We start from the raw sequence: 15,279 nt of genomic DNA, 5'->3' as shown, positions 1-15,279 counted from the left end.
GTAGCTCATGAAAGCTTATGCTCAAATAAATTGGTTAGTCTCTAAGGTGCCACAGGTCCTCCTTTTCTTTTTGCAGATACAGACTAACACGGCTGCTACTCTGAAACCTGAGATTGCATTGCATTTCCAAGCCCTTTGGAGCCATTACAAACACAGTAACACAACGGTCACAGCTCACTTAATGTGGTTTTGTGTCCATTTATCCTATGGACCCAGTTTGTGTGTGACTAGAGTGCCGCTAGAGCATATGAGATGCATCTATTGTGGATGTTGTTGTGTCTGACCAGGCAAATGCCAAAAGCAGTGTCTTAGAGAGACATGGTGTGTGAGGCAATTCTGTTGGCGAAAGAGACAAGCTTTTAAGCCTATACAGAGCTCTTCAGCCAGCCCTGAAGAAGAGCTGCATGTAAGTTCAAAAGCTTGTCTCTTTCTCCAACAGGGGTGGTCTAATAAAAGGTATTACCTAACCCACCTTATGTCTCTATATCCTGGGACCAACACAGCAACAACAGCACTGCAAAAGCAGCATCTGTAAACTTCCTATTCCCACACGCATTGTGGTAGGAAAGGCATTGTCCGGAAAACAGCTAAGGAACCGCAACAGAAAACTGAACGATGTAGAGAGAGCTTCTGAGCCTCAGGGGTTACATTTTCCAAACAAGTAATTTTATGAGATATGACTTTATTCTGTCAGGCTGAGAAATCGGGATAGTCAATCCAGGCAGCTTTCACTCATCAAAGCAAATGACGGGCTAAATTAGAGGCTGACTACTACATGGATAGTTAATGGGCCATAAATCTTCATATGCATCTGTAAAGCATTAAGCATACCTTTGTGGCTAAATGAAATATATGTGCAAATGCTATAACTGACATAGTGACTAGCGAGAGGAAATTCACCTGAACAAAGACCTGTCAAAACTAAAAGAATTTGCTTTTAATAACCACACACAACATAGTGCAGCAATTACCCAAGATAGAGGTACAAACCACCCTTTGCGTCTAAACTGAAGTACTGTTGAGGCGCTCTAAATAAGCAGCCACTGTATCAAAGAACACAAACTCTGCAAACCACGAGGTCTACAATGAGTTGAAAGTCAATGAGAAAACAGGGTGGGGCTAAGTGCCCCTTCAATGAACTGCAGAGCAAAAATGAAAATTGAGTTAAGTACAGGTTTTTCAGCCGAATACCCCACGAGGCCCTGATATTGCAAATGTTTATTGCCCGTGCTTAGCTCTACGAACACGAGGAGCTTTGCAAAGTGACTATTTGCATGTGTAAAGTTAAACGTGGGTGTAAACATTTGCAGGATCCAGGATGTAATTTTTAGTTATTCTTAAATTATTTTTCTCCCTCTGCCTGCTGGACTGGCAGTATTGGCTAGTCAGCGTGTATGTTCTATTAGGAATTAATCACGTACATTGCTAAGAACATAGAAAGTTAAGGAAACCCACTGCTCATGAAGACTGGAAGGTGGTAACTTGAGGCGGCCATATCAAACTCTGTGCCATTTTCCTTTCCTCTCCTTTACGCTGTTTCTAAATGAATCAACTTCTGACTCCATGTCATGGATGTGACAAGATCGCAGAGTCTCGTTCTTCAGACACCGAGCAGGGCACTTGATGAAAAGAAGGAAAACTGGTTCTATCAAAAGCTAGACTGCCCCTTTCTGCTTCACTACAGAGCTCTTCCAGCCCCTGCGTGCCAGTGGGTTAAAAAAAATAGTACACTTGTCTGTCTAGATAACTCTAGGCCTGTCGTTATCATAGTATCCGAGCACCTTACCCCTGTGAGGTAGGGAACTCGTACAGTCCCCGCTGCAAATGAGGAACTGAGACACAGAGAGTTTAAGGTTGAGAGTTTCAAAGCCACCTAAAGGATTTAGATTCCCATTTCCCATTCCTGGACATCCAGATTCCCTCGGCAGATTGGAAAATCTCCACCTAAGCCCCAGGTCTCACAAGAAGTCTGTGGCAGAGGCAGGAACTGAACCTAGATCACCTATATCCTAGCCCAGCCCCTTAACCATGAGCCCCCCTTTCCTAGCATACGAGCACCCTGGCTCTAGGAAAGATGTGTGTTATGAATCCTTGCGTCCTCCAGTTTGTTTGGGCTCTTTCCTCCCGCAGAGTTAGAACTAGAAAACAAGCCTCTTGCCGCTGGTACTGCGATTCTGCCAGCAGAGACATTACTAAGCCCAGAGCGGTTCACTGCTGTACACAGCACTCTGTTGCTGCTATTTCTGCAGCCCCTCTTTCTCCTCCCTTGCCTTCTTATTCAGGACTAGCCCCATGTTCTTTGACATGTTTGAGGTGAAAGCTTTTGGGTGGTGCTTGTTGTTCCCCTATTGCAAATACCATACCCACTGCTACATGTTTCCCAGCCATATCTACTTTCCAATACCCATTAGTCAGAGATGGTTCAGGTACGATAGTATGTTTCCCCCTCCTTTGGCTTCTCCTATAGGGGTTCATACATGCGCATCAAGTGTAAAAATGAGCTTGCTAGGAAATCGAATATATGATGCAAAGTCTCTTTTTTGGGGAGGGGGGGCCGAGGTGCGAGAGGGCAATCTGTTTGCTGACCCTTCCCCTCGCTGGGAAGACCCATGTTCACTTAACACTGTCTCCTTAAAGAGGTCAATTGTCCCTAATTCTCTCACTCAGCCTCAGAAGGTTTACAATTAGGAAAAGGCAGTGCTTTCTTTTCCAGCGAACGTGATGGCAGGTTTTGTGTTCTAACCCTTAGATGCAGAGTCTGAATTTCAAAGGCATTAAACCCTGTGCTGCCCCTTCTCCCCTCCTCCTTTTTAAAAAAAACAAATCGCATAATTGGTGTGCGCCACAGAAATATATTTGTCGCTCTACATCACTTTGAACCGTGTAACATCAAAGGAATCCAATGCTTTCATAACTTGATTTGAAAGAGTTGTAGAAATAACCACCATTATGAAACACAGCAGATAACACGGTTCAAGGAGGGGAAAGGAGAGAGATTTTCTTAGAGCAGAGCCTGTAAGGTGGAGGAAAACAGAGGTACAGTGGCCGTGGCCAGATCCAGAAAGAAAGCAACGTGTGCAAATTTTACTTGGCTGTTCCGAACGTGCAGGTTGTAGCTGACACTAAGACCTGCAGCGTCGTGTGAAATACACTGTAACCAAGTCAGAAATGTGTTTCCGAGGACCTGGAAAACAAATGCGAAACTAACAGGACAAGCGCGACTGGAATGGGTGAAACAAACAGTACAAGACCGGACAGCTGCTTTAGCAGAAATGGCTTTCCTTTGGGAGGATCCCCTTCACTATAAAATATAGGAGACGATTGGCCAGGCACTCTCTCTGTGAGGGCTCCAGGATGCTGGAACTTGCTCCTATCTTTGGTCCGAAGTAGCCTGAATTTGGTAACCTTCCGGGCATGCTGCCCAAGACGTCTTTTTGAGAGAGTGTGTGGAGAGGGCTGAGGGTATCGTACCTAGACGAATGTGAAGTCTGTCACAGCTAGAATCTGTTCTCTAACTCAATAAATTAGGACTTATTCCCATATCCCCTCTGTAGTCCAATAAGAATGGCAGATGTGAATAGCTATGCATTAAGATGAGAAACCCTGTGACTTATGCTGCCCCATGAAAGGCAGAATAAACTGTATGGAGAGACAAAAAGTAAAACCTAGATCAGGGTGAGGGGGTAGCTAGCTGTTTTTGCATGTGAGTGGCTGGCTGAGCTCCTGCTGAATGGATCACTTTAATGCTGCTGAGATTCATTGTATTTTAATGGTGTCTTAGGTGCCTACAGCCTTGGAAGGGCATTTTTTAGCTATTGTTTACATAGAAATAAATAAGTAAATAGGTTGCCAGGTGAGGAATGTAGATTTCAGCACATACAGGGAGTGTATCTGAGACTGTTTATCTTTTGTCCACGTACTGAGAATCCTCGCACTGTACATTACTATATGCAGCCTGTTATCGGAGCAGAGAGAACGGCCACAGCCACCATGTGCTTTAGCAGAGAGGTAGGGAGTGATCTCTTACCCACAAGACACTTGCTTTAAGTCTGCCCACCCAGCATGTCTCTAGGAACTGGAGGACCAAGAACTCTGAGATTACTTAAACTCCACGTACCCATGGTTGCAATTAGTTGGGCTGATCTCTGGGATTTGGCATAGAGTCTTCTCTCCCATGGTTTGACATCACCAGCAGTATCTGCTGCATAATTTAAGTCACATTCAAAACCTCCACGGTGCGGTTTGAAGGCCTGACCTTGCAAACATTTTCTCGGGTGTGTAAGCCTTATTCACATAAGCAGTCCCACTGATTTCAAACCATGAGTGACAACTACTCCTGTAAGTAAAGATTTGCAGGATTGGGGCTCACCCGCTCATTGGGGTGAATTTCATTCCTAATTAACTGTGATGTGGTGAAAAATCTCTAGTGAAGTGGAATGAACACCCCAGAGTGCTTCAGTGGATGGCAGTAGGACTGTCATAAGGAACTTCTGTTCAGCCTGGCGTTCGCATCTAGCTCCAGCACGTTGCAAGAGGATAGGCCTTAAAATGGTGACATCCTGCTTTGTAGTGAAATTATTTTCGATCATTTTTGGAACTCTCAGAGGTATAGTTTAATTTATTTCCTCCTTCCACCCAGTGAGTTGGACTCAAGGTACAAATGCAAACTAACATCCTATGTGGAGAGATACAAAACACAGTTGCAGTAAGACTTGGGAAACTTTCCAGAGTAGTGTTTCTGGCAAATACCGGATCATCTGTAATGTTTATAAAGCTTTTAGTGGCGCTCAGTTGGGAGTGGACTGCATAATTCACTCGTGGCTTCACCATGCATGAATAAATCAGCCAGTACAAGCTCAAGAGAATAAAATCGCGCATGTTACTGTATTTCATCCAGTTTATAAGAGAAGGCTACATGGAATAAATGCAAAAACTGTAACTAGTTAGTGCACAAACTCCGAGTCTTCTGTGCTCACACCGTGATTTGAAATTCTGAGGCAGATGACAAAAAGGGATTTAGATCCTTCGCTGCCGCTCTTTTGTAAGGCAGGGGCACTGCAGTGTTTACTGTACCGAGGTGTATTGCTAATCAAACATTATCGTACTTTATGAGCTGTTGCCATTCTGCTTGGGAAAGGTGCGTGTTCACTTTAATCAGACTTCTCCATCTTGCCCTTTGAGAGGAGGGGTGTTATTCTGTGTTTTCTTTTCAGAGAGGCAAGACTTACCTCTGTTATGCTTTTAAAAACATCGGTACCCTAGCAACAGAGAGTCCATTCTACTGGCATCTTGCAGTGCTGATAGAAAGGCATGTCAGACAAACAGAGTGTATTTTTTTTTTAAAACAAAAAAATCTCTTCAGCTGTTCTAACACCGCACCTTTATGTATTAACACACATCTTTTTTTAGTGGTATAGTTGATCTATGCAGAGTTCACCACCTAGGTGTGCTACCTAACTTTATACATAAAAACACAGCGAGACGTGGCGATGTAGAAACTCTCGTAAACTGGTGAATATGGAAGCAGTTTATTAAATAAATAAGCCAGCGATCCTACCCCAGATAAATGTTTGTTGTGCGTAGATGGGAATATGAACATATTGGACTATTTCTAGGGCTTCAAAATTGCATAGTCACATCAGATTTACTTGTTTCTTAGACAAGGTAAATTTGCTACCGAGTGCTGGTTGTAAGGGATGTGGTCAAAGTGTTTGTGCCCCAAATTTGGCCTTAGTTTAAAATTGTGTGTCATCCGGTCATGGTAAATGTTCTTCGTTGTTTCATTTTTCAAATCCATCGTTCTGATATTGGAAAGGAAAGCAGTGTTGTGGGCATACAGGAGGCAGAATCGTCCAGTATCGAGGGCACAGGGACTGGGAGACACCAAATGGGATTCCGTTTCCAGCATTGCCGCTGACTAGTTGTGTGATGTTGCGCAAGTTACTTACTATAGGGCCAGACTATTAAAAGGTTCTGGTTATTCTGGGTGCCACCATTTTTGGAAGACAGCTAAATTCTGATTTTTCAGAGGTGTCTGGTACCTGCAGCTCCCAGGGATTTTAAATACAGGCCTGGGAACTCAGCACCTTTGAAAATCAGTCCCCAGGTATTTCAAGTTGGGCACCCAAAATCAGTAGACACCTTTCTGGAAAAAGTGGGCCTTGTGCCTCAGCTTACCCATCTGTATCATAGACATAATATCTACTTTTGTAACTCTTTTTGAGATGTCTGGATGGAAAATGTTCTAGGAGAGTTGATGTTAATAATTCATGACTTCTCATTTTATGAGCTATCCTGATCATAGCATGCCATGTCATAGCGTGTCATGTTTTTAGTTTGGGCCCAGCAATAAGTGCTATATCTTTTTTTCAATTGTCTTTTTAAAATTGCATTTTTTAATTTTCAGCTGATAAAACCACTTTTCTTTTATATTCATCTGTCACGAGTAGGTTATGCTTAGGGCCTGTTCTTCATAATAGCCTTTTTATAAGGCTTGTTCTACCCTAAAAGTAGAGTGGAGAAGCTGGTTATTTTAGTTCATGTTCAAGAATTGCCGGCTTCTCATAGGACACTTTGGAAAGTGTTTGTTAGCGAAGTTCTGCTGATACGGCATGTATCACGTTGTCAGGTTTTTGTTTTTCTCCCCTTGTATCTCACAAGTAAGGATGCTTTCATGATAAGGAGATATTTCTTGCTTCAGAGTTAATCTGCTCCTGCTGCTAATTGCTCATTTGGGGGTCTTGCAAACCTTTATACACAGATCTCCTCATTGAGTTCAATAGACTACTCGCATGAGTTGCGGTTTTCAACGTAGGTTCCTTAACATCCTCTGTGATCTCACAGACGTCTCCACAGCAACTCATCATGATGTCACAGGGACTTGGTGATGGCAGCGTGTGGCAGAAGCACTTGAATCCCTTGGCCACAAAGATCCTGTTCCGATGCCCATGTTCTTAGTCATGAAAATGCGAGAAGAAAGGAATGTAGAAATATGATTTATAAATACTTTTAGAACATTTTTTAGTTTTCTGTTAGGCATCAGGGCTTTCAACGATTGTCAAGTGTGTGGAGGGAAAAGTTCTTGAAATATGGCTTTTTTTAAAAAATAAATAGAATCCAATATCAGAAGAATTTTTTAAAAAGCCGTACGGCACTTAGTTTGATTTATTCAAACATACTGTGAGTGGACTATTTTCTCTCTAACTGGGAACTTATCACATATTATCACTGCCGTTGATCTGAGCACCTTACAAGTGTTAGGGCTGGCCTGCGCTAGAAAGTTAGTTTGTCCCAGCTACGTTGCTTAGGGGTGTGAAAAGTTCACGTCCCTTAGAGATGCCGTGAAGATGGAGCTGACCCTCAGGGCAGACCGCGCAAAGTCAATCGAAGAATTCCATCGGCCTAGCTACTGCCTCTCAGAGCACTCCTTCCGTCGCTGGAGTAAGTGTCCATGCTCCAGCATCATGGCTGCAGCGCTGCAGCTGTGCCGTTGTAGCATTCCTGCGGTAGATACACATTTAGTGTAGCTGCATTCAAGTACTGGCATTAAAGTACTTTTCTCGGTATGGGTTTGTCTGTTGGGGACCTGCTGCAAGCTACGCCGGCAGGACAATTACATCGGTATGAGTTGCATCTATAGTAGGAGGATAATGATTTAGTTGGGGATTGGTCCTGCTTTGAGCAGGGGGTTGGACTACATGACTCCTGAGGTCCCTTCCAACCCTGAGATTCTATGAGGGTTTGCGGGTACAGCTGTACCGGTATAGCTATGCTAGCAAAACTTTTTTAGTGTAGACAAGGCCAAAATAGCATCAGATACTGAGGTGGGGGAGGAGAAGTCGTTTTATTTAGCCTAGACCAGTGGTTCTCAAACTTTTTTTTTTTCGCAGACCACTTGAAAATTGCTGAGGGTCTCGGCGGACCACTTACTGATCTTTCCAAATGCTGTTTGTACTGTTAGCTAACTACTGTAAAGCGCTTTGGATAATAATTAACTATTTTTGTTCTACAAATAAAAAGCACACAACTCATATTTTAATATCAGTAGTCTTACCTTTCTAATGCGATGGATGTGCCCTCTCTCCCCTGCTGCAGCAGCCACAGAGCTGAGGCTAGGAAGGAGGGGGGGTCTTTCCCTCTCTCCCCCAGGGTAGCAGCCCCCAAGCTGGGGCTGGGAAGGAGGCGGGGGTCTCTCCCTGGCAGCCGCAGCCCTGGAGCTGGGAAAAGTTGCCTCTTTCTCTGGCCACTGCAGCCCTGCACATCCCAAATTTCCCCACCCCCTCTTCTCACCCCACTGCCCCCTCCCGCCTACCCCCTATTTCCCCAAGGCCACCACCTCACCTTATATGTGCGTCTTCTCCAGGGTCCAGGCATCTAATTAGTGGAGCCACGCCTGTGCGGCTCCACTAATTAGGTGGGTGGCCCTTCATTCTCTCGTGTGCAGCTGCCCAGGCGTGCACCTTAGAGGGAACTATCCACGGACCACCTGAATGGAGCTCGTGGACCACTGGTGGTCCACGGACCACAGTTTGAGAACCTCTGGCCTAGACTACACTAGAAAAGGTTTGCCTTCACCAGTCTAGCTATACTGGCAAATCCTCCTAGTGTGGATGTAGCTTACCAGTGTAATTTATGCTTGTTTCCAGAATGAAATAAGTTATAATGGCAAAAGCACTGCATCTATACTTGGGCTTTTGCTGGCACAGACGTGGTAAAAAATCACAGCCCAAACCAATGTTGTTATACTAACAAAAGAGTCTTGTGTAGACCTGGCTGTAGATTGCAGTCTCTTCAGGGCAGGGATTGTCTCTCACTGTGTAGGTACACAATGATCCTGATCCTGGTTGGGCGCTCCGTAATACAAATAAGTGCTACCATAATACAAGTAATTATTAATAATGAACGCAACAAAGGGAAAAGAAGAAATGTACCCAGGTATCCTTCCCAATGTATATATGTTTACAACAACCCATGGCATCTAATTAATAAAACTAGTCCTCCCTGTTGCTAATATGGTGGTTATTGTTTGCCATTGTACTGTGTGGTTTACTTGTACGTGCCAATTCAGTTCCCCTTGTGTGATCATTGTATGCCAGTTCAGTGCCCATTGTTAGAAGATGGCTAGCTTGCTCTCATCCAGTCAGCAACAGATAAAGGATTTTGCAATGGGAGGGAGGGTCTAGTATGCAAATAAATGATGTTATGCAAGTTGGTGGTATGCATCTGTATGAAAGACGTAGTATTAATGGTTTGCTCAAGCAGCTCTCTCTAGATCATGGCTGTCTTGCAGAACTGTCCTTTTTTCAAATGAAAAATATTGCTGAAAATTACAATGTTGACTCTCTTTCAAAGTAAACAACAAAAGTCAAACATCTGATTTGGGGGGACAACGAGAGCGATTCCCGATGAAGGAAAATGTGTTTGCTCATTTGTCAGGACCAAAACCAAATGAGACTGATGTTGATATTGTCCAAGCAGAGTAGGGTCTGGGGCGGAGCTGGCAACCCTTGCTCCTCTCTTTTCCTTATTTGGCTACCAAGACTGGAGTTTGAGATTCACCTTTAATCCCTGAAACATCTCACAATCTGACAGCCACCTAAACCAGCACTTCCTAACCAGTTTCAGATGTTTACGATATCAGCAGTTCTTATGATAGACACACAAAATCCTGAACCCAGGATTTGGGCTGTGTAAAAAAAAAAAAAAAAAAGACAGTGATTTTCCAGGTATGTTGTTTTTGTGTGTCTGTCAGGTCAAAATCCTGAGCGGATCTCAGTTGTTGAGTGCCCAGCTTTGAGACAGGTAGGAATGGACTGCTGAGTACCCACGGTTCCCGTTGACTTTGGTTGGAGTGGTAGGTGCTCCTCAGCACCTGTGAAAATCCGGTGTAAGTCTCTCAAGTTGTGCACCCATAATTAGTAGACATTTTTGAAATTTGGACCAGAATGCTGAATTATCCACATATATTCTGTTATTTGCAAGGGATATGAAACAGTTCATCTTCTAAAACCGCTCTCATCCGGGAAGTGGTTAATTAAGTCCCTCATCGCACCCTATGAAACATCATTAGCAAAGGATATAAAATCGATATTATTTTCTTCTTTCCTTTTCCCAGGTTGTCAGCGCTCTATAGGCTTGTCCAATGGAAAAGCCAAGGTGTGCAGTTACAGCGGATGGTATTACTGCAGCACCTGCCATGTGGATGACAACTTTCTAATCCCCGCACGACTGGTTCATAATTGGGACACTGCAAAATACAAGGTAATCTTCACGTGTGTTGGTTTGAGAAGAAATACATTGAATGCCATGTAACAGAAACACAAATGACGCTGAAGGTTAAAATCTAATTTTACAGTTGACTAATATTATCCAATCAATTACATTCCTGACCGGGGCGGGAGGGGTCGTGCCCAGCGGTTGGAGTGGGAATCCGAGTCGGAAGTCGGAGCTGAAGGTCAGAGCTGGGTTACCTGGGTTGAGGCAAGGCAGGAGCAGGGCTGGGTCCCAGTCAGGGGCAAGGCAGGAGCAGGACTGGAACAAAGAGGAGCCAGACTAGGAACAGGCAGGTGCAGGAGCTGTAACAGCTGTGGGCAAATGTTTTAAGCAGCCGCCGAACTGCTGCTAGGCTTAAGAGCAGGTCTACTGACTCTTCCCATCTTGAGGTGGTGACTTCCTGAGTTCCCGGAGGGCGCTCGACCCCCCACTCCACCCCTTCACCCAAGCCCCCATAGCTGCCCTATCTCTTCCTACCCCTGCCCTGCCCCACCTCTTCCTGCCCCCGCACTCCCCTCCCCCCCAGCGCCTCCTGAATATCACTGAACAGCTGATCGCGGTGGGCAGGAGGCGCTGGGAGGGCGGGGGAGGAGCTGAGTGGTGGGGCTGCTGGTGGGTGCAGAGCACCCACTCTTTTTTTTTTCCCGTGGGTGCTCCTGCCCTGGAGTGCCCACGGAGTCGGCGCCTATGTCACCCATCAGGCTGTGTAGCCAATCATTTAGCCGACTACTCGTTAGAATGCCCAGAGACCAGCTCTGTTGCTGACCCTGATTCCTGAGAGTTCATCTGTCCCCTACTCACATGTCTCGCCTACTCAGTCTGTTAGCCCTCCACAGCACGTCTTCAAATCTGCAGAAGCCACCTCAATGTCTCTTTCCTGTTTGCGCCTCACGGTGCCACACTTCTCCTCCTGGCTGCCCCCACTTACGACTGCTGTAGTCCTTCAAGAGGCAGGGGTTCTTCTCTACTGGCTCTCATGGTCCTAATCTTCAGAGTCCTCATAGAATCACAGGACTGGAAGGGACCTTGAGAGGTCTTCTAGTCAGTGCCCAGCCTCATGGCAGGACTAAGTGACCATCCCTGACAGGTGTTTGTCTAATCTGCTCTTAAAAATTTCCAATTATGGAGATTCCACAACCTCTCTAGGCTCATGGACTAGGCCTTGGCTATCCCAGACATTGCCTTTTTCGCCGCAGCTCCAAGAGCTGTGATTCTCAGGAGCTCTACAGCTGATGGATCCCAAGAGGAGGGCTTGGAGATCAGGGCTTTTTTTTGGTGGCAGGCATTAATGCTATGGAATTCCATCCTATGGGAAATCAGATCTCTCTAGCTTCAGGACATCGTGGATTTCATCTCTGAGCACAAGTCTTCTTATAAAAGCAGAAGGATGGCACTTCAACACTTCCCTGGGCATAAGCAACAGAAGTAATGTAAAGAGAGAGGTTTGCACATTGAGTCATAGTATGAGGATGAGGTGGAAGCTAAGTACAGTTCTTTAGATTGAATTTTACCTTCTTTTTTTTAACACTCAGATGCCATGAGTTATGGATAGATATGTCAATATGGATGAAAGGATAGACAGGCAGATGTATACTTGTGGCTATTTTATACATCTTAGCATGTTTCCCAAAGGCCACCAAAGAAATGGTATACAGAATGTGCATTTCCGTTGGATGTTTTCATAGGGTTAACGATGTTGTTTTGGCTTTGCAGGGGGAGTGTGCTGAAACAATAACAGACTTATGAGGAAGGGAGATTGTACTAAAGCTTCAAACATAAGAGACACTGTTAGGAGAGGCTGTTTGATGTCTAAGGTCTGCGAATATTATTATTATTATGGGTTATTTGAAAAGGAAATAAAAGAACTGGTAAATGCTCTGTTAGAGGAAAAAGCAGGCTCTCTTGAAGAAGAAAATCTGTCAAAAGACAGAGATTATTAAAGGAAACCAAAGCCTGCTGTTAGGAAAATGATAATCTGATGCCAAATAATATCAGATTTTTTCAGGAGTTAATAAAGTTCTTGCATGGACAGATTAAGGATCTTTTTTTTTCCCCCAGGAGACCAGATATTAAATATTAGACATTACATTATTTTCCTTTGGGATGGGATTAGAGCCTCTAATGTGGATCAAATGGATGGTAAAGCAGACAGTCTAGTGTAAACGTGTGTCAATGAGACCATCAAGAAGAGAAACTGGATTTTTAATTTAGAATTTAAAACCTGTACTGATTCAAATAGTCTGGCTACAGGAGAGAAGGAACAGCCGGTGTTCAAAGACTTAGGGCACAAAGGCAGAACAGAGTTTTTAGGCTTAAATTTAAAATCAAATTAATTCTGATTATAACAATGACAAATTCTCAATTTTCACTTTGCAAAAGCACAATACAGTTGTGAACATTCACTTGGCTGGGAGCAGTGTCAAGTTCTCTGTAAGTACATATATCCCCGGAGTAGCTGAGTCTCTCAGGAGTGTTAATTTATCCTCACAACACCCCAGCAACGTAGGGGAGTATCATCATCCTCAATATACAGACGGGGAACTGAGGCACTGAGAGATCATGTGACTTGCCCAAGGTCACACAGGAAGTCTGTGGCAGAGCTGGGAATTGAATCTGGGTCCCCTGAGGCCACAAGACCATCCTTAACCACAAGACCATCCTTTGTCTCCTAGCCCATTATGTAACTGATCAGGTTTAAGGGTATCTGTTAGTTTTGTCTCTTTATACTGGATTTTGCAATTTTGTGCCTTGTTTCTATCTTCATTGTATTCTTCATTGGAACTAAGCAAATCCTCTTCTGTTGTGGAGCACACTAGCCTGAGATGACCCTTAGTCTTTCATTTATCTCCATTTTCTCTTTCTCGCATACTGCAGATGTAGAGTGTGATGCCGTGTCACTACTGTACAATCCATTTAGATACTTCAGATGCAAAAAAAAAAAAAAAAGTTTCTTAGTTTTGCCTGCAGTATTTAATAGCAATAATGTAGCTGCATGATTCTTTATTAGTGTATTGACTGTATGTCCTGGTCTGGCAGAGACAGAAACACCGTCCCACTCTCCTGAGGTGTTCTTAGTATTAATGATTTCTGTTTCTCTTGGACTCACTTTCAAAGCAGGATATCCTCATGCACTGCCATTGCAGCTGATGTTGAGTGTCCTGCAAGTACCTACACAGATAGATCTCTTGAACAGCACTCCCAAAATGGAACCAAGCTCCAAAGCCTCACGAAAGAGGCAGCCCTGTCCATCAAGGACAATGCAGCAATGCACTAAGGAGGAGCTACTCCAGCAGTAGGCCCCCTTTCAACCTGATGCATAATATACCGATGGGGGCTGATAGGAACGGGGCTTTGCCAAAGTGGACCGTGCTTGGCACAGTCCCGGTGAGATATCAGAGAGAACGTGAGTGTGGCTTCCACCTATTGAATGCTTCTGTATTTCACTCTATCTAGAAAATGTGTCCATCACTTGACCAGTGAACAGAGTAACAGTGGCTGAAGAACATGAATTCATTTCTCCCCAGCCATCTCTTCCCTTTTTGCAAGGTGCATTGGCACCTATAATATCTGCCACTAGCAAAGCTGAGGGAGCAAGCCCCGGTGTATGATCTATAGCTTGGGTCTTGTAACACTGATACAATTAGGTATATGTTTTCAGTTGTTCCCTGGGATTCACTGAACTTGAACAGAATGTATAATATTAACTCTTGGCCTTCACAGTCAGAAAAGATCCTGTCTGCTTCTAACAGGATGAGACTTGTTAAAAAACAGAAGTCAGGAGAAATCCGTAGAGTTGAGTGGTACCGTGTCCTGGATCTTGAGAATTACACTATATTTGTGTACAAAAGCATTTGGCTACTAAGGGAAAGAACCCCTTGATTATTTAACAGAAACCCATGTTTCTGCAGACTCCCTTACAGGGTGGATTTGATTTAAATCATGATTTAAATCACTAGTCAGGAAAACTTGATTTAATTATGGATTTCTACATAAAAGTGCATTCTTGTTGGTTGTTATAACCTTAATACATATTCTTCACAACTCAGAGATAGATGAGACCCAACTGGGTCTGTTTTACAGCCTGCTGGCATTGTAGGTTTTCCCTTCTAGTGAGAGAATGGTATGGTAGATCTCAAATCAATGAAGGCTACACTCAGAAAGACCTCAAGACTTCTGGAATATGTGGCTCAAACGGTTTCACTTTTGTTTCTACTGCCTGTCCCTCCCTTCTCACATTTATCTCCAGACTTCTTCTCCTTGTCCAGATCTATTCCGCCCCCACTAATCTTCTATTCATTGAACTTTTTGAAACTTTGCACTTTTAGAGAGAGGTAAGGGACTGACTCTGCGTACACAAATTTGCAGAGGGACAATAGAGTTGAGGTCTGTTATTTCTCACCTCTATATATTTATTTATTTGTTTTAAAACATTTTTGCTGTTAACAAGCATGTTATCCCTGGAGACACAAATCCACAGTTTGAGAACTGCAAAACTAAGCATCTCTGATGGTATCTTCCAGACTGAGCACTGAGTGCCATTGGGTAGATAGAAAGATTAACCTAAATAATCTATACAGAAGCCCCTGGAACCCCATAAAATTGGATCCCTCATCCATGAACTATTGGAATTTATTTACAAAACTTTTCTTAAATATTACATGAATATATTGTCTCATACTCTAGAATTAGAATTTATAATCCCTGTTCCATGATGAGATATCTTTGAGCTATAATGTATCTTAATTAAAACTATCTTTAGATGGGTTTTTTCCTCAAAAAGCATTTTATCAAAAAAATCCAATTTAAATAAAAAAAAACAATTTTTTTTTTGAAAAAAAATTTTTTTTTATCCACCCTGCTTCCTCACACAGCAACTGGAGTTTCTTAACCAAAATCTTAGTTCAGACAGTTTCTCCCAGCTCCCACTTTTGCTTATGGTTCTCAGTCCTTTCCATAGCAGACTTTTTCATGTTCTGGAGGGAGATTATCTTTTAGATAGCTCTTCCT

General features: G+C 43.5%; 1 protein-coding gene across 3 annotated transcripts in view; it reads left to right on the top strand.

Moving 5' to 3' along the window:
• Positions 1-15,279, top strand: part of PLEKHM3 (pleckstrin homology domain containing M3) — a 132,935-nt gene that overhangs the window by 39,767 nt on the left and 77,889 nt on the right. For all 3 annotated transcript variants that reach the window (XM_037911888.2, XM_027834050.3, XM_007071828.4), the window contains one exon: positions 10,115-10,260. In XM_037911888.2, the coding sequence (XP_037767816.1) occupies positions 10,115-10,260 (146 nt within the window). The remainder of the gene's footprint in view (positions 1-10,114; positions 10,261-15,279) is intronic.

This window comes from Chelonia mydas, chromosome 11 (assembly GCF_015237465.2).
Source record: "Chelonia mydas isolate rCheMyd1 chromosome 11, rCheMyd1.pri.v2, whole genome shotgun sequence".
In the NCBI taxonomy this organism is placed as follows: Eukaryota; Metazoa; Chordata; order Testudines; family Cheloniidae; genus Chelonia; species Chelonia mydas.
This window is presented reverse-complemented; position numbering and strand designations above follow the sequence as displayed.